Source organism: Tauraco erythrolophus, chromosome 5 (assembly GCF_009769465.1).
Source record: "Tauraco erythrolophus isolate bTauEry1 chromosome 5, bTauEry1.pri, whole genome shotgun sequence".
In the NCBI taxonomy this organism is placed as follows: Eukaryota; Metazoa; Chordata; class Aves; order Musophagiformes; family Musophagidae; genus Tauraco; species Tauraco erythrolophus.
Genome location: NC_141469.1, coordinates 48,389,309 through 48,412,481, shown reverse-complemented (window position 1 = coordinate 48,412,481; position 23,173 = coordinate 48,389,309). Strand labels below are relative to the sequence as shown.

Genomic DNA, 23,173 nt, shown 5'->3' with positions numbered 1-23,173 from the left:
GCTTCCTGGGAGCATTGGATTTATTGTGTTTGAGCAGAATTGCAAAGAATGTGCAGAAATGTGATCAAGAGGAAGAGTGGTGAACTGCAAAGCTCTGAAATGGAGGGTGGCTGGGCACATGCCACCTTTCCTGCTGATACAGTCAACTCTGTCTTCTCCTCAGTTACCTCTGTGAGTGGATGTGAGGCAAATTGTATTGTCCCCTAGGTAGAATGAGGCTCCTGGGCTACAGAGTGGCCCTGCAAGAGACAATGATGTTCCTGTTAAATGGTTTTGTTCTATTTTGCATTTCTAGTATTTGCTGTCCAATAGTCAGCTTCTCCTTAAATGTCTTTGTTGCTTTCTTTTTACATAAACAAAATCAATTCATGTTCTTTCAGATATTTTTAACCATTCTGCTGTTAATGCTTACAGACTTACACCATCTGTCAGTGTCTAGGGAAATATAAAACGGAGGCTGCTGCTACTGTACAAAGTGTCCTTTTAAAATTTATCTCATCTACTCACTTTTCTTTTATATCATTTGTTTCTAGCATTTGCTCTTTGCAAAGTAACATCTACAGTTTGGCGGGGGGAAGGCAGGGAACATGTTTAGGGTTTTTTCAATATATCAGGTAAAACAATAAAGTTCTTATTAGTAAATACTACAGAGATACCTAAAGGCAGATCAAATGCTATTTTTCTTTCTGGTAAGTTTACATTCAGTCAGCATGTAATTAATTCCTACTGTCCTTAGTTGAAACCAAATGAGATGAAGGAGAGAATGAGATGAAGGAGAGAATTTAGCTGCTAAGTCAAAGGCTTTGTGCGTGTATGTATGCATACACATATATATACATCCATACACAGCTGGTGGTAACTTCATGAACTTTTCACTTGCACAGCTGAGTTTTACACACTGTAGTCCAAACAAAAAGTTTGCTTTGTTTTTGTAGTCAGACAGGTTTGAAGTTTAATGTTGCTTGCTGGTTATATTGTGCAGGAATATTTGGCTGCCTCTGACAGCTGTACTTTCTTTTCTGTGAAAGCTGGCCTTTTGATGCATAGTGAAATATTCATTGTGCTTTCCCTTATCCTTTAATTTTTGTTACATCTTAGTTTCTTTACACAATGAGCTATCCAAGATCTCCAGGAATGGTTATTTTCATCTAATATTAAAGCAGGATTAATTGGCTTGTGGATGGGAACCTTATATCAGTATCAATAAATATACTTACCAAAATAATACTTGCAGCTCAAGAACCAAATGCTTCCTTTTGTGGAATGAAATCCCAAGAAGCAGAAGATGTTAGCAGAAGACATTATTCATGAACAGCATATGTTTTCCATATATGCTTCAGAAGTGCTAGGAAAATTTGTGACATGCAATGCTAGATTATCAGCTGTTTCCAATAATTTTCACCCAGCATAGCTCAGAAAGCAATTGACATTAAACCGTTAGTTTTGAAGCTGGAGGAGACTTTCCCTGTGGGTAAATAAACACTTACTTTGGTCAAGTTGTTTTGCCTTCCCATTGATAAAAGATTATTTATCTGTGAAATCAGCTATCTTTTTGAATGGAGAATCTGTTTATAAAATCTGTGAAAATCTAGTAAAAAAATAATACCTTAGTCTTTGCAGAGCAATAAGGTAGCCTTTTAAGAGCTGCTAGCTCAGTCATGCAAGCATTTTATTAGAAATACATCTCTTAAGTAGCTTGACTTATTTATCTTTCCATTTAGAAGATTGCTTCTGTTGTCTTCGTATTTCATAAGCATTAATTCTGTAGCTCTATTCAAAAAAGCTTACCTAAACCGATTAATTCCATTTAAATTAATTTTCCAAATCTGGTGCCTGCTCAGGAAATAAGTTCATTATTCTTAAATACTATGATTAAACCAGTAGTCTCCTAAGTTTTTTTGTAGCTAAGATGAGTTTGATTTTACCTTGAAAATGCTGATGGTTAGTGGCTGCATCAAAAGATTTCTATCAAAAAGTTTCTCACAGCTATATTAAAACTGAGAGACACCATGGCCTCTTCGGGTAGAGGATGAGGGGTTTTATGGATTTCTGTTTGTCCTTTGTGTTTTACTGTAGCTGAAGTCTGCAGACACTTGTATGGAAGTGAAGTCATATGCTTACACAGTCGTTGCTTGACTTCAGATCTGTACAAGACACTGTGCCATGATCTTTGCTCCTGTAGAATCATTTCCCAGTTGCAGGAAAGGGCAAAGTTGGGGTACATAAATACACTGCTTCCTTGTATAAGGAACTTGTTTAGATAGCAATTGCCCATTTGAGCAACTTGATGTAGTGGAGGGTGTCCCTGCCCATGGCAGGGGGGTTGGAACTAGATGATCTTTGAGGTCCCTTCCAACCCGAACTGTTCTTTGATTCGATGTGAGAGGCCATTTTAGTACGACACAATTAGCCTGGAACTGGGTGTGACTTTCCTGATGATCATAACTATGCAAATAATCTGTAGTCCTGTTTAAAGTGGTTTTTAAATCAGTGTATTGAATTGATGAGTGGGAGGGGCTAATAGATGTGGTTTTTGTCTTAAGTGTGAAAGCTTTATCATGTCAACAGAAGTCTTTAACCACTGTGCATTTTTAATTTAGAAAAGACATAAAGCTGACAATGCGGTGAACAAGAAACAAACTCAAGGTAGGAAATTTTTTAAATTCTGTTAATTGTGGGTTGGGAGGGTTGTTTTTTGAATTTTTTGCAAATGGTAGTAATGTAATCTGAACTCCTGACAGGTGATTGAGTGGGACATTGCTTCTGCAGAGTACTTCAAAATTCGGAATCTAAAAAGTGGAAATAACAATTTGTAGTCAATTAGCCCCACAAAATGGAGTATGTTCTAGATTAAGTTTATGACATTCCTAAGAAACTTTAAAATTTACTCATTTAATACAGGTGATGCTGTAGCTGTTAAAAGATAATAATCAACACCATATTTATTTGGCCTAGATTATGATGAAAAGTCTGTGCATTTCTAAGTATACAAATAATAATTTTATTCAACCAGCAAATCTTGACTAATTTGGTTTTGGAAAACTCTAGAATAGGAAGGAAAAGTAGACGGAACTTTCTATGCTGCTTGAAAACTGTGGGAAAAGGTGAATGGAGCTTTTTTTGGGGGTTGGTGTGGTTTTTCATATGAAATCAATTTAATTATTTGATTAGAGATAATGAGATATTTAGCCAGTATACACAAACCAAAACTTTGGAATGTGATTATTATATTTTTTAAAAGATTTTAATAGAGAAAAGAAGTAGTATTAAATCAGAGAATTATTTTAGCTCAGAAACTGAGGGAGCTGTTAGCTAATATATCCTAAACACATTTGTCAGGTAGGAAGTGTAAGTTTAAGTTCATATTTTGCTGCTCTTGAACTTTTCATTTTACCTGTTCTGACGTAGGCTTCTCTATTAAGAGCTGATCCTGGTTTTATATACAGGAGGAGGAATGAGTCTCCTGTGAATTTGATTGCAGAAAGCAGGAAAAATACCACAAAGAGAAGAATCTTGCGTGGAATCTTATTTAAATATATAGCAAATATAAACTTAAGGTTTTTAGAGAGGAATGTAGTCATTGATTAAAGATAATCAGAATTCTTTAGCACTGGTAACCACTGGAAATGTCTCTAATTTAAAACCATAAATTTTAAAGCCTACCTAAATTGTACATAAATCCTAAAGTTTACTGTAAAATTTATGGAGGATAGGGGGGAAGATAACTTGTAAAACTACTAAGCATGTAACTCAATAGGAGGTATGGGGAGATTAGGACAGTGAGACAAATCTGTTGACTGAGAGCACTGGGAACAGAAATCTCCAGAGAACAGGCCTGGAGAAACAGATAACCTCTTATCTGTACATAAAAAACAAAGGCAAGCTTAATGTAGACATCCAAAATTCTTTCATCAAACATTCCTAGCTGTTGAGATTGCAATCAACAGTTTTAGGTGGCAGTGAATCTTGAAGTACCTTTTAAATATTTTTTTTTTGTCCTGAGTGTACAAAGTTTTAAATTAATAAAAGGCTTGTTTTACTGTCTTTCCTGCCTCTTCTCCTTGCTTACCTCTCATTAAGCTCTTTGGTGACTGTTCCTAAAATTCCTGAATGTTCCCTGCATGCCAAAGAGCACCTTGGAAGTTGAAAGTGTAATAAGGATACATAAAATCTAGCTAGCACTGATAAACAAGTTTCTTAAGCTAGTGCAGGATTCACATAAGTACGACATTGATCCTAGTGTACTGTCAAAGCAAAATTTAAATGTATTTTCAAATACAGTCTATTGTCAAAGTAATAATTAAAAAGTTAATCAATGTGTTACGCTTACTTTGTTTTCATGTGTTCAGCAGTTCTGTAACCCTGAAAGGTTGCTATGTGCATACTTTATTATGTATCCAGCTCCACCTTCAGTTGTCTTTTAAATATATGAAATTGTTAATGAAATGACATATGCATATCTAGATTCTGTAGATGGGTTTCCCTTCATCTGTCTGTTCCTTAAAGACCATCTGTGTCTCAGTTAACCTTAACTAATTAACTTCCTAAATTTCCATTACCATAAAAAACCTTTTACAGAGGATTTTGATTTATTAAGCTGCATTAGGGATTTTTTTTGTTACCTCAGGCTGCACACACAGACAGCAGGACATAGAAAGGCACTTTGACATGATGAAATACGCATTTCTGTAGGGCAGATGGAGCATGCCTTTGAGTTGGTTACTAGAGACAGCTGAAAAGTGGGAGATACAAATGTGAAGGCCAGGCTGCAGAAGACTTTATGGCACAAGTTCTCTAACTGTTTATATAAAAGGTGCATAGCATCACCAATGCTTTTTTTGTTCTCATAAGAAAATGACTTTAATTGCATGTCAGTGTATGTTGATTGTGCTTAAAAGCTTATTGGATTAAGTTAGGGTTAGAGTGCTCTTGAGATTTCAGGTGCCTCAGCATGTTTTCGTGAGTCTGACTCATTCATTTGTGAACTGATTTTAAACAGTTAAATAGCAGGAAACAAACCCAGAAAGAAAAGCGGACAGTTTTCTTCCATTTAGTAGGTTAAACTGGCTCATCAAAGGGTCCAACAAGCACCAGAGGCAGCACGCGTTAAGCGCTGAGGGCACACATGTCTGCATGGGGTGAGGGCAGAACAGGACCTTCCCTTTGCCAGGGCAGTGCGGTGTTCAGTCAGCTTGGCTGCATGTGAAACAGCCTTAGGATATTTCAGCAGCGCAAGTGCTTTTGCAACCAACACTTCTTAAGAAACCCTTGGCCATCTCTGGCAGCTTATTTACGTTTCAGACCTGCAGGAAGTCCACTGTCTGTTATTTTACTATAGCTATTCATGAAACTTAGTCATCTGGATTGATGCAAGCTGTGTTTTTAATCCTCATCAGTTCTCTCATCTGTTTGATACCATGGCCTCACAAACAGTAGTGCTGACACAAGAGGATAGAAGTAGGTAGTTGGTGGCACCATTATCGAATGCCTTGGGTTCCTTAGGACAGTTTTACAATCCAGTCCTCTGGATCTGTAGTTTTCACAGTGAAGGGAAATGGTTTGTCAAAATAGATTTTATGTAATCATCAACTGATTGGTGAGACAGTCATTGAAATACCTTGCTTACTGTCCGAAAGGGAGACTGCTCCATTTACTGTTGCCCTGAGTGTATCAGTACTAATATATTTAGGATTAGGAAGGGTAAGAGAATTTATCTCTTCCTACAGAATTATCAAGCAGGTTAGCTAACAACTCACAGAAATTATAGAGATGTACAAGAGGGGTCAGTTTGGACAGAACCTCAAGGAAGGCTTAGATGTAAGGGCCATATGTGTTGCCACATTTTGATCCACTTTTTTGACATAAGAGTTGGATCCTTATCAGGTACTTAGATAAGCATCCTGACAGCGTGAAAGCTGGGAGACACATTGAAAGAGAACAATCTCTTGGAGTTATCTCAGTATTGATACATGGCAATATATTTTCATTTCATTTTTTTTGCACATCAATCTTCAGTAGCTTTGTAACTGGTGTAATGAAAACAAAGTCACCTTTATTATTCTCTGAAAACACAATCTTGTCAATTAACTGGCAAACAAGGCATGGCTTGTGAATCATAGTAGCAATACTTGAAACTGGAGTAGTGGAGCATGCTTGCAATGTTAATTGCTACTGCCAGGGAAAATCTATACTAAATCTTACACTAAATGGCATGGATTGAGTTTGGGGATTTCCACTGTATTTATGGAGGAGATGACTGCAGTGATCCTGAAGTTTTCTGACATGCCAATAACAGTAAGAACAGCTGAATCCTAAGAAGCCTGCTGGTGACTTTTTGTGAATCTTTTTTGTATGAACCTCATCAATATTTGAACTGAGACAAAAATCTTGAATTAATTTCCTCCCCTCCCAATAATTTCATAACTTTTTGACTTTGGAACTTTTTATCCCAATTACTAATTTATTTTAGAAAACACCACATTATCATACAATCTATATCAGATTTAATGAATTCTCAAACCATGTAAAATGTTGTCAATGACTTTGTAAAAAGATTCAATAGTACAAAAACTGTTATACAGAATATGTGCTATATGATTGAAAAGCTTGACCTGAATTTGTGGAAACAAGGCATGCTGTAAAATAATTGTGTAAATGAGCTGTGTCTCTGTGGCTTTTCATAAGGAATCTAGCGCATACCTATATGCTGCAGTTGGATTGTACAACTGGAAAATTCTCTTTCTTCCTTTTTTCTTTTTTTCAGTACTACGAAATGGTGCATGGGAGATTGTCCACTGGGAAAAGGTGTGTGTTTATTTTGGTGACTTTTAGAGCATAATGCAGATTTAATATTTGCTTCATTTCTCCAAATAATTGTCATTGATAAGAATTAACCGATATGAGGGGAAATGTATAATCTTTATTTTGTTTTTTGTTTGTTATCATAAATGTTAATACTTGTCTATTAAAATGTACTTTTAAGTCAAGTCAATTTTGATGGCATGAGTCAGGCAAAACTGCTGTTAAATGGTGGGCTTTAAGTTCAATGAAAAATAACTTGAATGATATGATTGTCTTGGGAGTATTCGCATATTTTGAAATCATACAGTTCCATAGTGTTATTTGGTGTACCAAGGCAGAAACTTCTTTCTGGAAACTAGTTACTGTGTGTATTTGCTGAACTACTTTGGCTTAAACTATGAAACTTTAAAGACTTACACAGTAGTTAGGAAGGACTGTTAAAGGTAACTTTCAGGGACTAAATGTTATGCTGTCTATCCAGTCCCTTAGTTTTATTGCTTTCCATACCTGAAATCTTGAACAAAATTTGACCCACAGTAATTTGGAGGCAAGGTCCAGATGAAATCGGTTTATACCTTTGAAGAAGCAAGGGTAAGGTATATAACGTAATACAACAGAACTGTGATCTTAGGGGAGATTAATGTCTTCTTTAGCTCAAGTTCAGTCTTCCAATAAAATATTTTACAATAACTGGCAGAAGTAAAGAACTGCATAAAGAAGATCAGGATTAGGCCTAGTAAAGAATAGATTTCAAAGAATTTCCATGATCTTTGAGTACCTAATACCTATAAGCTTCTCTAAGTGTGTGAGTTTCTAACAATCTTTCTAGCAAATTCAGCAGGTAAATATTTACTGTGCTTAAAACAAAGGGATAACATATTTTGTTTGAGACCATTAACCAATTCCCAGTTTTCTTTCAGGTAGATGTTGGAGATATAGTTATAATTAAAGGCAAAGAGTATATACCTGCTGACACTGTACTGCTCTCATCAAGGTAGAGATGCCCACTGATGCTTATAGTGTAGAGGCTGGTTTCTCTACCCTGCATTTATTTATCTATTTATTTGTGATTGCTCCAAGGAAATAAGGAATAAACACAAACGCTGCTGTTCTGAAGTATAGTCTCTTGTTCATTTGGGCATGAATCATTTCAGGGAGTGTTTCTTTAAACTCTGACAATTACAGTTTTAAAATTACACTGGCATTCTATTTACGTCTAAGAATAGCTTAATAATGTTATTTTATTGTTCAATATAATACAAGAGAGACAGATTCTCTGTCTAAAAATTGGATCTCAACTGCCATATTTAACCAGGCTGGCTTTTTGATACATACCTAACAAATTGCATCCTATAAATAAGTTCAAATGGATATATTACAGAGAACAGAAAAGCTTTTTAACAGATATAGTCACAAGTTTGATAGTTGAATCAAGAAAAAAAGTGAACATGAGATGTGAACCATCAAATTAGCACTGTCTTTATGAGCTGAACATTCACTCTATTTTCTAATATATATATTTTATGAATAATTTTAGCACTGAAAGCAAGACTTAATTTATAGCATGTAATGCTGTGACTCTTTTTAACATGGACAATCAGAGGTTGTTTATCGTCATTTCCTTGGACAATTTTATTAAAGAAATCCACATCTTATGTGGAAGATGCACATTTTTCAACATCTATTTGATCAGGTCAATAGACAACATATTCTAAGAATTATTTTAAATGAAGATTACTTAAATATGATCAATTGTATTTTGATTTATTACTGCATGCTTACAATGCAATTTCCTTTTTTTTTTCCTGGCACAAGCAGAAGCATTTTTGTAGTGTGTATGATTATGGATTAGGTATAAACCCTCTGTGACCCCACTGAAGTTAATGAATCCTCTCATAATGTACAATTAATAAGGTTAGGATCTTATGTGTTTCTATGACAGGCTGTGGTGTAGACTAGTTCATTGTTTATTCCATCTTCCATTACATCTCAAAAGTAAGGGTAGCTGTTTCTAAAACACTTCTGTTAAATTATTATCGACTGTTTAATAGTTGCCGGATAATACTGTAAATTTTCCCCACAGTCTGTCTTCAGTATTTATGTTTGTCATGACTTCAGATGTTTTTATATTGAATATCCTCTATAAACCTTTTACTTCTACACTTTGAGGAGCATTTATAATTTTATTTGTGCTTTTTCACCAAGATCTTCATAGGCAATACACCATATAGCAAGAACACATGGTCTATTGGCCCGATAATAGCTTCTGTCATGCTAACCCTAGTGTTTCACAAGCGAAACAGATTACATCCTCTCAGAGCAGCTTCTTTATAATCTTCCTGGGTAAACTCCTAAATTTGAGTCTTTACCTGGATGTCTTCACTGTTTTGCCCTTTTGGATTTGGAGGACACATGTGTCGCAGCATTCTCCAGTTGTTTACACACAGAAAAACACCAACTGCGTACAAAGCTTTCTCTGTCAGCCTTGTCCCCCCTGAAGGAAGCCTACATCACGTGTTGATAAATTGAAATAATAGTCAGCTGCTACTGAACTTGTCAGGACTGTTACCTCTTTGTTTAACCTCACTTTACTGCCTTTGTCAGAACACGCTATCCTAACTGTGACCATGACTCACCTTGAATTTTCCTGTGAGGTTTTCTTGTAGGATCCAGTTTGCAAAGGGGACTCCTTGAATCGTGATTGCTTTGCTGGGCCCAGTTCAGGCATTTCTTCCAGCAAAAACTTCCTTCTTAGTTATAGTACTAAAGTCCTGTTGCAGACATCCTTCCAGGAGAGAACCCTGTGCTACTACCTTAGTTCTGCCTGCATACTGACATGTGCTCTCCTCCACCTCTCTTCTCCATGTGGCCATGCGTTCTCCAGGAAGACAGTCTCATCAATTTTGCTTTCCAGGTGTTTACTGATGCCCAATTACGTTTTAGGTTTCAATAACAATGCAAACCTGTGGGTCCGGTTTTACTTCAAACTAATATTTGGTTCTTTTTACCAGGAATAGCAGCTTCTGGAGAATAAGAGGATCTTAATAATTTTAGGAAACCATAATCTTTTACAGTAGAAGGACACAAACATCTGAGATTTAGTTCTGTTTTGTTTTTTCAGTGTAAATTGAAATTTACAAAGCCGAAATAAAACAAAATCGTTTTCAGCATGTCTACAAGGAAAGATTATTGTCACTTGACTTTTCTGAAAAGTTGGTGGAAAATCTTTTGTTGTGGCTTTTATTTTTTTAATTAATGTATGGAGAGGCTAGAAACTTTGTCAGTTGAGAATAAGCATAACAGCTTTTTATTTTTACTGTACAAGATCAGTATGTTCTGCAGCTTAAAATTGATGCCTTACAGTAAAACAACCCACTTGAGTAAAAATGAAAATACTCCAGCTGTTTTCTTCCCGACCTGATTAAAATAGATTTTGAAAAAATTGTCATCAGACATTTTAATTAACATATATTGTTTGTATAATAATTTCAAACTCTTGTCTTTTTGTCTTTGTCCATTTGTTTGGTTTTTTTTCCTCCCGTCACTTATTTTTCTGTTCTAATCATTTTCAAACTGGGATGTGTAGGTGGCAGTAGGGGAAGTAGTGAAAGTGACCAATGGGGAACATCTCCCAGCTGATCTCATCAGTCTGTCGTCAAGGTTAGAATAAACTAGTTGCACAGGATACGTGTACGTGGGTCCTCATACACCAAATACGAAGAACACTGCTATGTTGATAGTCTTCGCTTTGCTGTTCACCTTTCTTTGATGAAACCTAGACATTTATAAAATTAGAAAGGATTTGGTTGATAAAAATACAGATCTTTAAAGTGTAAATACATGATAGCACTCCCAAGAAATGAAAATTTGTTTCAATCCTCTTCAGTTTTACACTATTCCCGTGAAATTTTATCAGCCAAGTTGTCATTGAATGAACACACAGTAAAACATCAGGATAAATATATATTTAATTCCTTAGAGCAAATTAAGAAGAATATACATGTTTATACCAACCCACTATTTTCAGCAAAGAATATAGTTTAATGTTGGTAGGAATGGTAGAGGACCCTCTGCACAAACTTGGATATTGCACAGTCTGTGGTGCATGCGGTGGCAAAAGCAGCTCGGTTCTTGTGTTTTGTGACAAAATGCATGTTTCTTAGACATGTCAGCTTTATGCTATTGTCTGCACTGTTACCGCACTTTGTTTTTCCTAACAAATCAATGGGCCTGCCTTGATCTAACTTACTTACTTTGGAGGTCACTGCTATCTGCTACAGTAATTACAATTAAGCATGTGTCTCACTTGAAATGTCTTTGCTGCCTTAGTCTGTTTTAAAAGTGCTTCACAAATATATTGTTTGGTTTTTATTATTAACTAATAAAAATGCTGGAATTTTAATAAAGTTTTATACAGGTGATTCCGTTCAAATGATCTAAATAGAAATTATTTACATTTTTAGAAAAGTTTGCCAAGAAGAAAATGCTAGCCTGAAAGGAATTTATGATAATGCTTTATCACGTTTTAATGCTTTTGCTTTACAAAGATGTTTTAGAATAACCTGCTTAACTTCATCCTGCAGATATTCTGAAATTGAGTCGCTTGTCAATAGCCATTGTTGCATTAAGAAAGAAAATTTTAAAAAACAACTTGATGCTTGAATTTCATACCAGAAAGAAGGAAAATATTAGAAGCTTTAAAGTGATGTAGAGAGTAAACTTTTATTCTTCTAAGTAGTAAGAGGTTTTTATTACTCATTTGATCCTTTACAAGATCAAAACTGGTTTCTATCATAGATAGAATTAGTAGGTGTTCTGTCCTTTTGTCCGGAGAATGGGAGCTGACTGGAGCAATTCGGAAATCCTCACCTGTTATACCTGTTCTTGTTTACTGTCTACTTGCAAAAAAAGTCATTTTGTCCTTCTATATCTTTGTTTTCCTAGTTAACAGTTCTATAATGGTTGTAATATGACTGAAAGTCTAAAAGTATTTTACAAAATATAAAATTGCTGCTGTGTTACACATCAAAAAATTGTATTGAAAAAATTAATTTCAAGGATAAGCCATTAATCAGTATGTGTCAAATAGATGAACTACTCAAGTAGGAATGTTCTGCATAAACTTTTCATTTGTAAAAAAGCTTTTTAACTTGCATAAAGAGGACATGTATTTCAAAAAACTGTATTATGTTATCCATAATTTAGACTTGTTTTTAGAAGAGAATCTTTTACAAGAAAACTTTCATCTCTAAGATACTGCTGCCTACAGTAGTGGGCACCACAAATGCTCTACGTTTGTGCCTGTATCTTAATCTCATGTAAAAAGAATAAAAACTTTTGCTGTGTACAGCATTTTTAGCAGTGTTTCATTTAAGAAAGGTTTTGGCGAACTTTTCTCAAAATGTAAAGTGCTGTTGGTTTTTTACAGATTTGACTGTATATTATTCTAGTTCTGAAGATTTTATAAGAAAAAGAAAAACCTGATTGCATAAATAGGTATTAAAAGATTACAGAAAGTTCATGGATTTTGACGTTGTAATTTAAAATTAAGGATTTTTTTTTCTTAATAGTGAACCGCAAGCTATGTGCTACATTGAAACATCTAACTTAGATGGTGAGACAAACTTAAAAATTCGACAGGTAAGAATTTCATTTTTGACAATATTGCTAATATTATTTCATCTATTATTGCTTATAAAAGCATATTTTATTACATTAATGGCCATTTTAGAAGACTTTGAAATTTTAGTGGTTTGAATAAAAAGCTACAGGTTATTGGCATCATAAAAGTTTTATTCAATTAATGAAGCGGAAGGAATGAATGATTACTCCTAAGCTATGCCTTGTGCTTTGATTCAGGGTTTTTCTTTGCGAAAATAGGTAGAAATGTTAGTAGTTTGGGTATTGAGTTTTGTTTTTAGAGAATAGATGAGGGAAAAGCCCTGAAGAAAGAAGCTGATAGTGCCAGTATTGTCCTTGAGGGCAGGAAGGGAATAGAAGTTTCTGACTGAGCACACTGTCTCTGTGCAGGGGCCAAGCTATATCATTTGTTACAACCCTGTCTTCATCATGATGTTTTAAGATACCAAGGTGATTTTTTCACTGTCAATAGCATCCAGCAGTGTGACTGCAAAGTGTTGCAGTCTCATTTTGCTCCCATAGGGATACTGGTTTTCTGGTGTAGCACAACCAGATTTATAATTCATAGATTTGTATATTGGAAAGTGATTTTTTAATGTCACGATAAATGAATTTTGTTTACAGGGTTTGCCGCTAACATCAGACATAAAGGACATAGACAGCTTGATGAGACTTTCAGGCAGAATTGAATGTGAGAGCCCAAACAGACATCTCTACGACTTTGTTGGAAACATCAGACTGGATGGGCATGGGTATGTAAATCCAAGGAACATGATCTCCGGAGATTGATAGCTATATGTTGTTAAACTACTCAAGTTAAAATATGAGTAGTAAAGTAGTAAAGTTCTATAAAGACTAGAGAGATACACATCTTTTCTGATGTATTCTTTATTAGACTTCATTATTTTAAAAAACTAGAGGGGTAAAACCACACTTCTAATGTCTACAACTTGAGTTTTTGTACTAGTTGACCTTCATAAAGCAATAGCTATTAATAATAGAAGGGAGTGCTAATCAAATTCTAATGGTCTGGAGTACGTACCTAGTAGCTCACTTAAGCATCTCATTCCTTGCCTGTTAAGTTTCTATTCTAGAAGGTGAATAGAAGTAGTTTCTTGTCTATTTTTTTATTGTTGTTTTTTTCTATTTGTCTAAGTCTGGAGTGGAAATGAGTCCGTCGCAATATAAATCCAATTCTTCTGATTTGATACCTAAAGGACATTTAATACCTTAGCTTACTGGAAGTGTGTTTCTGTAAAAATAGACTGCCTCAGTGCAATTACAACATGCTTGTAAAACTACTTAAAAAATTCTTAAATTAAGTGCTTACCAAATATTGATATTTGGAGTCTTCTATGGGTTCAAACCAAATGTGATGCATTAGGAGTATAAAATTCATTACTACATCCAGAATTGTTGAGTCCTTCATTCCCAAAGATTTATAGGATTTCTTTTTTATTTGGTAGGCATTTATTTCTCCATATGCAATATTATTCATATTTATGGATTTAGAGTGATATATATAGTACTAACTAATTATTAAATACCTTTTTTTTTATATTCCATTTTTTATTTACTGATTTTTTACAGATGCATTCCGGGAGTTTTCAGTCGCAAGAGTGTGGATCTATTATAATTCCACTGTACTTGTCGTTAAGAAGAGAAAAACATTTACCTGTAATTCTTCTCTGAAGGTAATAGTTATAATAGATCCACACATTCATCCTTCCTCCCTGGCTAGAAGGACAAACATATTTTTCTTTTCAATCTAATTGTTTAATTTAAAAATTTAATTTAAAAAAGAAGCATTGAATGTGCTGATGGCTGTTATGCCTGAAGAATGTGTTGGAGCATGCCATCTGCTGGTCAAGCAATTTGTCATTTGAGAAATTCAGTTCTGGAATATTTTGAATATAGTTCCTGTGCAGTAGGATAGTTCCAAAAGTGTGGCTCTAATATAATATTTACCTTCAGTGAAAAAGAATTGCAGGTAAGTAACTTTTTGGATCCTGATGTTATTTCCATCCTGAAAAATCAGGGATGAGTTCTCTTGCTGCCCATATTAGAGATAGCACAGGTTCATCTAACTGGTATTTATTTATCCAGATCTTTAAGACCTTCCTACCAGATTATGTAGATCCAGCTGCTGTGATTTCCACTTTATCCACTACCATCTTAACATTTTTGCAAAAGCAATAGACGATACAGGAAATGTATCTCCCTCTTCTTTCTTTTTTTTTCCCTTTAGCTAACTCATTGGAGTGCCATAAATGTTGTATCTGGTTGACCTTTTCAGCCTTGTCTTTTTCCATTCATGGGAGAGCAATGCAAAAAACAAAGATTCTCTTTTTTCTTTTGCATTCTCAGTATTGCAGGAGGTAGAACTCCACTACAGTTATTTTGCCTTTTGGCTAGATCTGTGGGCTAAAAGAGGTCTAAAAAGTTTTTTAGGTATCCCCAGCTTCTGTGTGAGTTAAAACTTATATCCATCGTGTGCAGATCTTCATTATGCTCGTGAATATACAGAAGCATATCACTTGGTTTTAGTCAATGAAGACGATTAACTACGGAAAGGAGAAAAGTTCTTTAGCCTGGATAAATTTGAAATTATGATTAGACAATGGATCAGAGAACAAGGGTGAGCAAATTAAAAACAAGGGCAGATATTGGTTATTCAGACCTACAGTAAATGTTTTCCTGAAGACATTCTTAAGAAAATTTTGAATAAGAGTGAATTATGCTTGTTAAGAAAAACATTTTGATATGTAAGCTTTCAAATGTGTCTTAGAAATTACTAGCTCTTAACATACCCTTGACAGCCCTGGCAGAAAAGTATGCTGAAAAGATATTTCCCCATTGAGAACATCACTTACTGAATACCAGCCAAATATGTTGATGAGAAGTCATTAGTTATGTTGCGTACAGGAAGAGTCAGATAAGTTGGAGCAGTTTTGAGAAGGCTGAGGCTGGGAAATAGAGACTTGCGAGCTCTGTCGAGTCATCGCACCATCATCTCATTAGAGAGCGGGGTAAGATAACAATGTTCAGGATCAGTAGCATGACACCTGGCAGATCTGGGCTTTCTATGCCCCTGGTTGTTTTGCTGTCTGTTTTCATCTGCTTGGTCTGTGCACAAGTTCTACTGGAGACAACTCCCACTGGCCGCAATCGCAATTCTCTTCTGATTGTTTTCCCAAATAACAGACAGATAAGTTCCTGTCCCAGGATAGAGAAGGGTGTCCATGTGAGAGCCATTGTCCTGATGGAAAAAGAATCAATGTATCCTGCAACAGAAGAGACTTCACTGCATATTCTTCACAGTTTTTAAGAAGGGAAAACAAAGAGGAAGATCAGGAAGTGGCAGGAAGAGTCCTAGAACTCACATAACTCTTCAAGGAGTACAAGAATTAAGTAGAAGGTTTTGACTTCTGCCTTCCTAGCATCTCTTTTATTACTAGAAGGGACAGAAAGTCATCTGGCATTCCAGAGAAGGTCCATAGTTGAAAAGTTTTCCAATTTATCTTGGGGAAACTTGCATATAACCAGAGAAAGTTATTTTTCTTTCATCTTCTGTGACATTCATGTTAGTGTTAATAACTAAAAATATCTCATTATTCTTGGAATGACATGGATGGTCCAAAAGTCTTAGAATTATTCTGATCAAGGAATGCAAATAAATAAAAGTGCAGAAGCAATCTTTGATGCCAGCAGGAGTCTCTCTTAGTGATTCTTGTGTAATTCAAACCCCAGAAGTTCCTTTCATACTTGAAAGGACATTTATTCTCTTAACTTTGCCATGATATGAATACATCTCAAATAGAACACCAGCACAGTTCAGATTAAGAAAGCGAGTAAATCTCAGTATGTTTTATATTTCAGTTTTCTTTTCCAATTCCTATTTTTGATGAAGTGCTTGCACCTGGAAATTATTTTCCATGGCAATATCATTCAGCAGTTCGGTTCCTGAAACATACTTAGTCATTGGAGAGAATGATTCTTTAAACAGTCAGTGTGCTCCATGCTAGTCTCCTAGAAAGTAAGTGGACTAAGTTGTAGTGGGGTGGGGTTTGTTAGTAGTTTGATTTTTATGGATAAGCACTCATGTATTTTTCTAGAATAATTTTTTTTCTAGTTTTTGCAAGGACTGATGTTGAAAACCTTTATTGCCACTGTTAATTTTAGAGGAGGAAGAATGTGTCATTTCCTCTTCACTTGCAGTCTTTGAATCTTAAAAGCTTGTGTATAAGAGGAGGGAAGGGAACATGATGATCCAGAAGAAATTATTACCTGAAACTCACTTTCTGAGACTGACTTTATACTCTTTTGTGCTACCAAAAATGTTACCAAATGTCATGGCTTACTCAGACTCTTTATAGCTTATATATTAGAGATATAGTTGCTGTCATCAAGCAGTTTATTTGTGACCTTAATAATGTGTTGGTTTCAAACAAGTGTAGAGATAATAGTTTTAGCTAAGAATGCCAAAAATTAGAACACTATTGAACAGTTTGAACTGCTACCTGGTATTTATCAAAAGAAAAGTGCCAAAATAGGGTGTTGTTTGTCTCAGGAAAAGAGTAATAATTACATAAAATTTTTATATGTTAAGAAAAAAAATGAGCTACAGTATATATATATATATATATATGCATGAAGTCAACTGTCTGAATTTAAGACAGTTAAATTTTTCCAACATCTTTTGAAGTTTTGTTGCTCATTTTACTCAATGCAGTTCTAAAAGAATAACACAAGTAAATTTACCTGGTTTTGCAATTTAAAGAAGGTGCAGGAAATACCGTTGTGAATTTTAAATAGTTGATTATGTTGATAAAGGATATTTATTTCACTGGAAGAATAGGCTAAGTTGAGAGTTAAGAAAATTATTTCATTTGAAAATTGCTTCAGAAAATCAATTTTGTAAGAGTAGTTGAGTTTCCACATACACTTAAGAAAAAGCTTCATAATTGTGAATCACAGGAAAATTTGCCTTTGTTAGTTTCAGTATGCTTGCTAAGTAGTACTATATCTTTAGTGTCCATAGTCAAAATTAAGTGGTAAGTAATATTTTTGCAAACTTGAATTTTTTGACTTGCTTTTAACTATCAAGTGTTCTCTCTGTCAACACTCCCGAAAAGTTAACTATGAAATTAGGTTCCTAGCATATTTACAATAATCATGTAAATTTTGAGAAATTGGTTTTAACAACTGCTGGTTACGTTTATTCATTGGCATTGACTGTTCTAATGCTAAAATATGAAACTCCTTCCTTCTAGTACTGTTCCATTGGGATCTGATCAGATTCTTCTACGAGGAGCTCAGCTGAGAAATACTCAGTGGGTTCATGGGATAGTTGTCTATACGGGGCATGACACAAAACTTATGCAGGTTTGTTACTTGGATTTTCTCTAAATTATCTGTTTTGTTACCTTATTATGCCATTACACAGCACAGAAAATTGTTTCAGAAAACACGGCTAGATTCAATATAGTAGTTGAAATGTCAGTAATAAAGCATCTTTCTTATGAAGTAAAACCAATAAAAATAAAGCAATACCTTTTTCTTATTAGTCACTTAGCCACAGAATAGTTTTTCCACTAGTAAGTGTATACATTGATTCTGTTTTGTAACTTGTATTTTGAAAACTATTTTATTAGCAAGTTGTTTCATTATAGTTTGCGTGTTCATCTTTTTTTATTTTTGACTGCTCCTAAAACTGTCCTCTTGTGGAGCTTTCTTTCAAGTATAAAGGTAAGCATTCTTGTCAGAAAACAAAGTGAAATTTTATTTGCAAAATGAGGAGGGAAGAGAACCATCCTCAGACTATGAAATTACTTTTCCTAGTGCTGTTTGAAATATCAAAATTGAAATGCATTTTACTCAAAAAAAGAATGCTTTCAGATTGGTCATGCATGTCTTTATTTATTGCTTTTCTGATTTGTAATACAGGTTTTTGAAAAAGTTTGATTGTGTTAGCAATTGTCTTCTATAGCACTGGTGAGATGTTCATTTTTAAAGTTTCCTGTTAGCTGTTGCGGTTGCGAGTGTTCTGTGTGATTGTTTAAACTGCTTGTGACACGAATCTAAAGCTCTAACTCATGGATTTGTAAGCTGCTGCTTTTTTTTTTTTCTTTTGAGTGAAATGATTATGTCATTTATGATATATTTAGGAGAATATTTAGAAAAGGATGCAGTAACATGTAATTTGAAAAGCAAGAACTGTGTTTACCTCTTCTAATGTTTAATAGCCACTGTTGGGTTTTGTCTTTTGCAGAATTCAACAAGTCCACCTCTTAAAATGTCTAATGTGGAACGCATTACGAATATTCAGATATTGATTCTGTTCTGCATCCTTATTGCCATGTCTTTGGTCTGCTCTATTGGTTCAGCTGTATGGAATCGAAGGCATACTGGAAGAGACTGGTATCTTGATCTAAATTGTAAGATGTAAAATAGTATATTAATATTTTAGTGTTCAATTGTCTTGTGTTTGGAAAGGAGGAGGATTACCATCCTTTACGCAGTGTGTTTTTTATCAGTCTATCTTTATTGGTTATTGACTAAAGTCATTAGACTAGGTGTATCACAGCAAGTACAAAATTCACCTTCCTGTGCCATCTGAACTCTTGCTAAATTCAGGAAGGGGAACTTTGTTGTCTGCCTTTACATCTTTCAGCCTCTACATGTCTGCAGCTTAGCAAGGTCTGTGTCAGCATTCCACTGGCGTAAACAATCAGCTTCCTAAACTACTTATTTGCTGCCAACATCAGATCTTAGCAGACTGCTCCTAAAGAAGATAAAACAGGCACAAAAGATCTCATCCAACATATTATACTGGACAGCTGTCCTCATGGTGGATGCAAGGCAATGTGGTGTTACGTGGGCCTTCACGACAGCATGCAACATATTGACATAATCTGACCCTCAGTGAGGGTACTAGATTTAAAGGAAGTTTTTATAAATATACTTTGTGGTCAATTATTCATTTTTTGAGAATTTCTTATGTTGGCCCTAGAGCCTTCTTGACTTAGGCAGTGAAACCAGAACTAGGCTTTCTGCTCCTGAAACAACAGTGTCTTGAATACAAAGCTGCTAAATGTAGTTATCAAAGTAGGGATTATGGGGTGATTTTGTCAGTTTTGAAAGAAAAAACTTAGAATTCTAATTTGAAGACACTCTCATAAAGTTTCTGTTGAACAAAACAGTTACCTGCATTTATGGTGAACTTTTGTTTATTAAGAACCTTGCTCATAAAGTTTCTGTTGAACAAAACAGTTACCTGCATTTATGGTGAACTTTTGTTTATTAAGAACCTTGCTTCTTTTTGAGGCTGAGGAAGAAATATTTTTTTCCCTTAAAAAAAGGAAGAAATTTGAATTTTATATTTCCATCTTGAGGTGGAAAAAAGTGAAATCATTCATGGACTATTGACAATTTCCATAAAAGGATGGCATTAGATGTGCTTCATCATTTGTTATTTTTCATCTGATTCTTCTTTTCAGTGCATTTTTTTCTCTTTTCTGGGAAATGTAGTTTTCAGAATATGGTGGTTAGCACAGTAGTGAAGCACTTCAGAAGCTTTAGGTTTTATTCCTGAAAAACAAAACATGAAATAGTGGCCATGATATTTTGTGTGTTCTTTAAGAGGTTATCCTTGTTAGCTTATTTTCTGATATATGCCCTATGATGGAATGAAATTGTTTTTGAGTTTTGTAAGATATACCCTTTCAGGCTGCATTCAGCTCATGCTTATTCTTGTACCAGGTATTTTTAATATGTAAGAAGTAATTTATTCCTGTTTCCCTTTAGCTACTTAATTTTTTATGTGATAGTGAAATAGGTTCCTAGCAGTGCCCCATCTTTCTGAATGCTCTTAGTATTTACTTAGAACAAGCTGTTGCCTGTGGATGATAAAAAAAGTGATAATGTTAACAATAAATATCTGAATATTAGTATATTTAAAGTTAGCAATAGGTATCAAACTTCATTTAATCTCAGTAGCCATTATTGAGACTCAATGTCATGGCGAATGTTAGCTGTCTGGTCTCTTAGATTTGTACTTTATGTGATGCTGGAAGTGCTATTAGTGAAAGTAGCCAAAACCTGTTCTCTTGGATCTTAGACTAACAACCAGATCCACATTCCATAGGGAGTGGAAACCTGTTTTTCTTTCAGAGATCTTTGGATATAGATAGGCAAGCTACATCTTTCACCCTTTCACTGTGCTGGAGAGCAGACTGCTATTTCCCATTTGCATCCTCTCTGAGGTGCTACTACTAGTTATCTAAAACTTTAGAAGGAAAAAAATAGCGTAAAGCTGCTTGTTATATATGTTAATATTCACAATTCCAGTTCTTTTAAGACTTTCATTAAACTCTCTAATTTCTTCTCTTCTTTTCATGTGGTATGGATTTACTTTTTTCATAGTATTTGCTGGGTTGTGGGGAGAATAGGAAGGTATGAGGGTGGATAGAGAAAAACTCCACATTTCCCCCTTTAAAAATATAAAACTAAATTTCAGAGTTTAGAATTTGGTTGCTATATATAGATACGCCCAGATTATGATCTTAAAATGTAGCAAAAGAGGGAACGGCTGGTAAGTTTGCTTTTCAGAAATTGGAGAAGATGGCAAAGATCTCCAAATGTGAACTCCACTTCATAATAGAGAACCTCAGCTCTTATGAAGGTCATGTTTATAGGCAAGTGATATTGTAATTAATTCTCAAGTTTCTTCTTAGACACAGAACATTTTAAAAATCAGCAGTTAATGCAATACTCTGAGTACATTGTATGTACATACTTTTAAGTATGATCTTAATTTTTTTTTTTATTTGCTGTGTTTTTTGGCAGATGGTGGAGCAAGCAACTTTGGATTGAATTTCTTGACTTTTATCATTCTCTTCAATAATCTTATTCCAATCAGTTTGTTGGTTACGCTTGAAGTTGTTAAATTTATCCAGGCATATTTCATAAATTGGGTAAATAATATTTTTACAATATACATTGTCTTCTAAAATCAAGTGGTTTACAATTAAGTGAAATGATTGCTTGTCTATGTATACATCTTTTTCAGACTTTTTTTAAATAAACAGCGTACTTAAGTATTTATCTTATCATTACTGGAATCTGAGTAGGCAATAATAAATTGTTTTATTTAGTGCTTTTATACCTGCACCCAATTGCTTTTTGAAACATGTTTTTATGTGCTTTTTACTTTCTCAATATAAATATTCAGGTGTAAGTTTCATGCAGAATGACCAGAAGAAAGCGTTTTGCAGTCCAGTGGAGTTTTGTCTAGTTTCATTTCTTAAGGTTTTTTTTTTTTGTATTTTGCTGATTTTCGCACTACCACCGTAGTTTAAGGAGGGGTTTTTTTTGTACAAAGCCATTGTCTGTTAGTAGTATCTCTTACAAAATGTGTAAAGATCATTTTGGCATCCTTTAGAGGTTTTTTTTAATGAATTAATGGGAAAAATAAGAGTTTTCTCTGTTTGGGGTGGGGGTGAGATGTTCTCCTTAAAGCCATGTAAGTGCTTTTAATAGTATGCCTTCCATTTTTCTTTTTTCCAAATGTAAATTAATCATAGCATTCTGAACTCTTTAATCAAATTCCTTGATCAAATCTGTGAAATAATTTGTATATGTGAGACACGATGTCGTGCAGGTATAGGTAAAAGTTTATGTTGAGTAGCAGATGAAATGTATGCTTTATTTTAAAGGTTAACCAGTCAGCTAGTTTTGATTTCTTCACTTCTTTTGTGGTATAGAGCAAATTGTGGGCAAATAAGAGAATGCAATGAAATTTCTTCCTTTATGTTCTGTATTCTAAAATAAATATTTAACAAAGGCTCACTCATTTTGAATGTGTAGACTGGCAACTGTTTATACAATTAGTCTGAAAGATGATTTTAACTTCTGTTCCTCCCCTTGCCATTTTGCATCATGAAAGATTAGTCGTCTTAAATTTATCTTAATCTGGGTCTTTGGACATTTATTATCTTAAACATTATCTTTGTGTGTGTGCATATCATATTGATATAGAGAAGCTGGTCATCTGCAATATGTTGCACTACTTTGCCATACTTCACGATGTTTTAATCTTTTACTGTATTTAAAAATGAACACTGAAATATTTTTTTTGGTTGGTTGTTTTTTTTGAACAAGAGAAAAAAAACACCATTTATAATTTATCGTGTGCTTTTAAATTTATCTTCATGTTTTCATTGCATACAATATAAATAGATAAGATTGACTTCTCTCTTAAGTGTTACAATGTAGTATTTCTGCTTGTTGGTAAATCTATTTTATATGCATGGGCACAACAGTTTTTCAATAATACAGGTCACTGGAAATAATCAGAGTAAAATCGCAAAGAAACATACAGATTTTTGGGTTTAGGAGGAACTTAATTTCTTCTGGGGACTCTTGGAAGTGATCTGATTGTGTCTGTGGCTTCTCTTGTTGAAATAATCATAAGGAGATAACTTGTATTCATGTTTGGTCTGCTCTTCTACGCTTACCTTTTCTGTTTATGTACTATATATTTTGCAATAAGTTTTGGAAGACTAATTTTTAAAAATATATATGCCTTTTTTTTTATCTGAAGGACATAGATATGCACTATGAACCTACAGCCACTGCTGCGATGGCTCGTACTTCCAATCTCAATGAAGAACTTGGACAGGTAGAAAAAAATCACTGGTTCTAACTGTGTATTGAAATTATTCATGTGGTT

General features: G+C 34.5%; 1 protein-coding gene across 1 annotated transcript in view; it reads left to right on the top strand.

Annotated features, from left to right (window-relative positions):
• The first annotated feature begins 6,772 nt into the window (after positions 1–6,772).
• ATP8A1 (ATPase phospholipid transporting 8A1) overlaps positions 6,773–23,173 on the top strand; it is a 98,709-nt gene continuing 82,308 nt past the window's right edge. The window contains exons 1-7 of the mRNA XM_086612539.1: positions 6,773–6,804; positions 12,372–12,441; positions 13,066–13,193; positions 17,715–17,826; positions 18,713–18,878; positions 21,289–21,416; positions 23,045–23,122. Of these exons, the coding sequence (XP_086468665.1) occupies positions 6,773–6,804; positions 12,372–12,441; positions 13,066–13,193; positions 17,715–17,826; positions 18,713–18,878; positions 21,289–21,416; positions 23,045–23,122 (714 nt within the window). The remainder of the gene's footprint in view (positions 6,805–12,371; positions 12,442–13,065; positions 13,194–17,714; positions 17,827–18,712; positions 18,879–21,288; positions 21,417–23,044; positions 23,123–23,173) is intronic.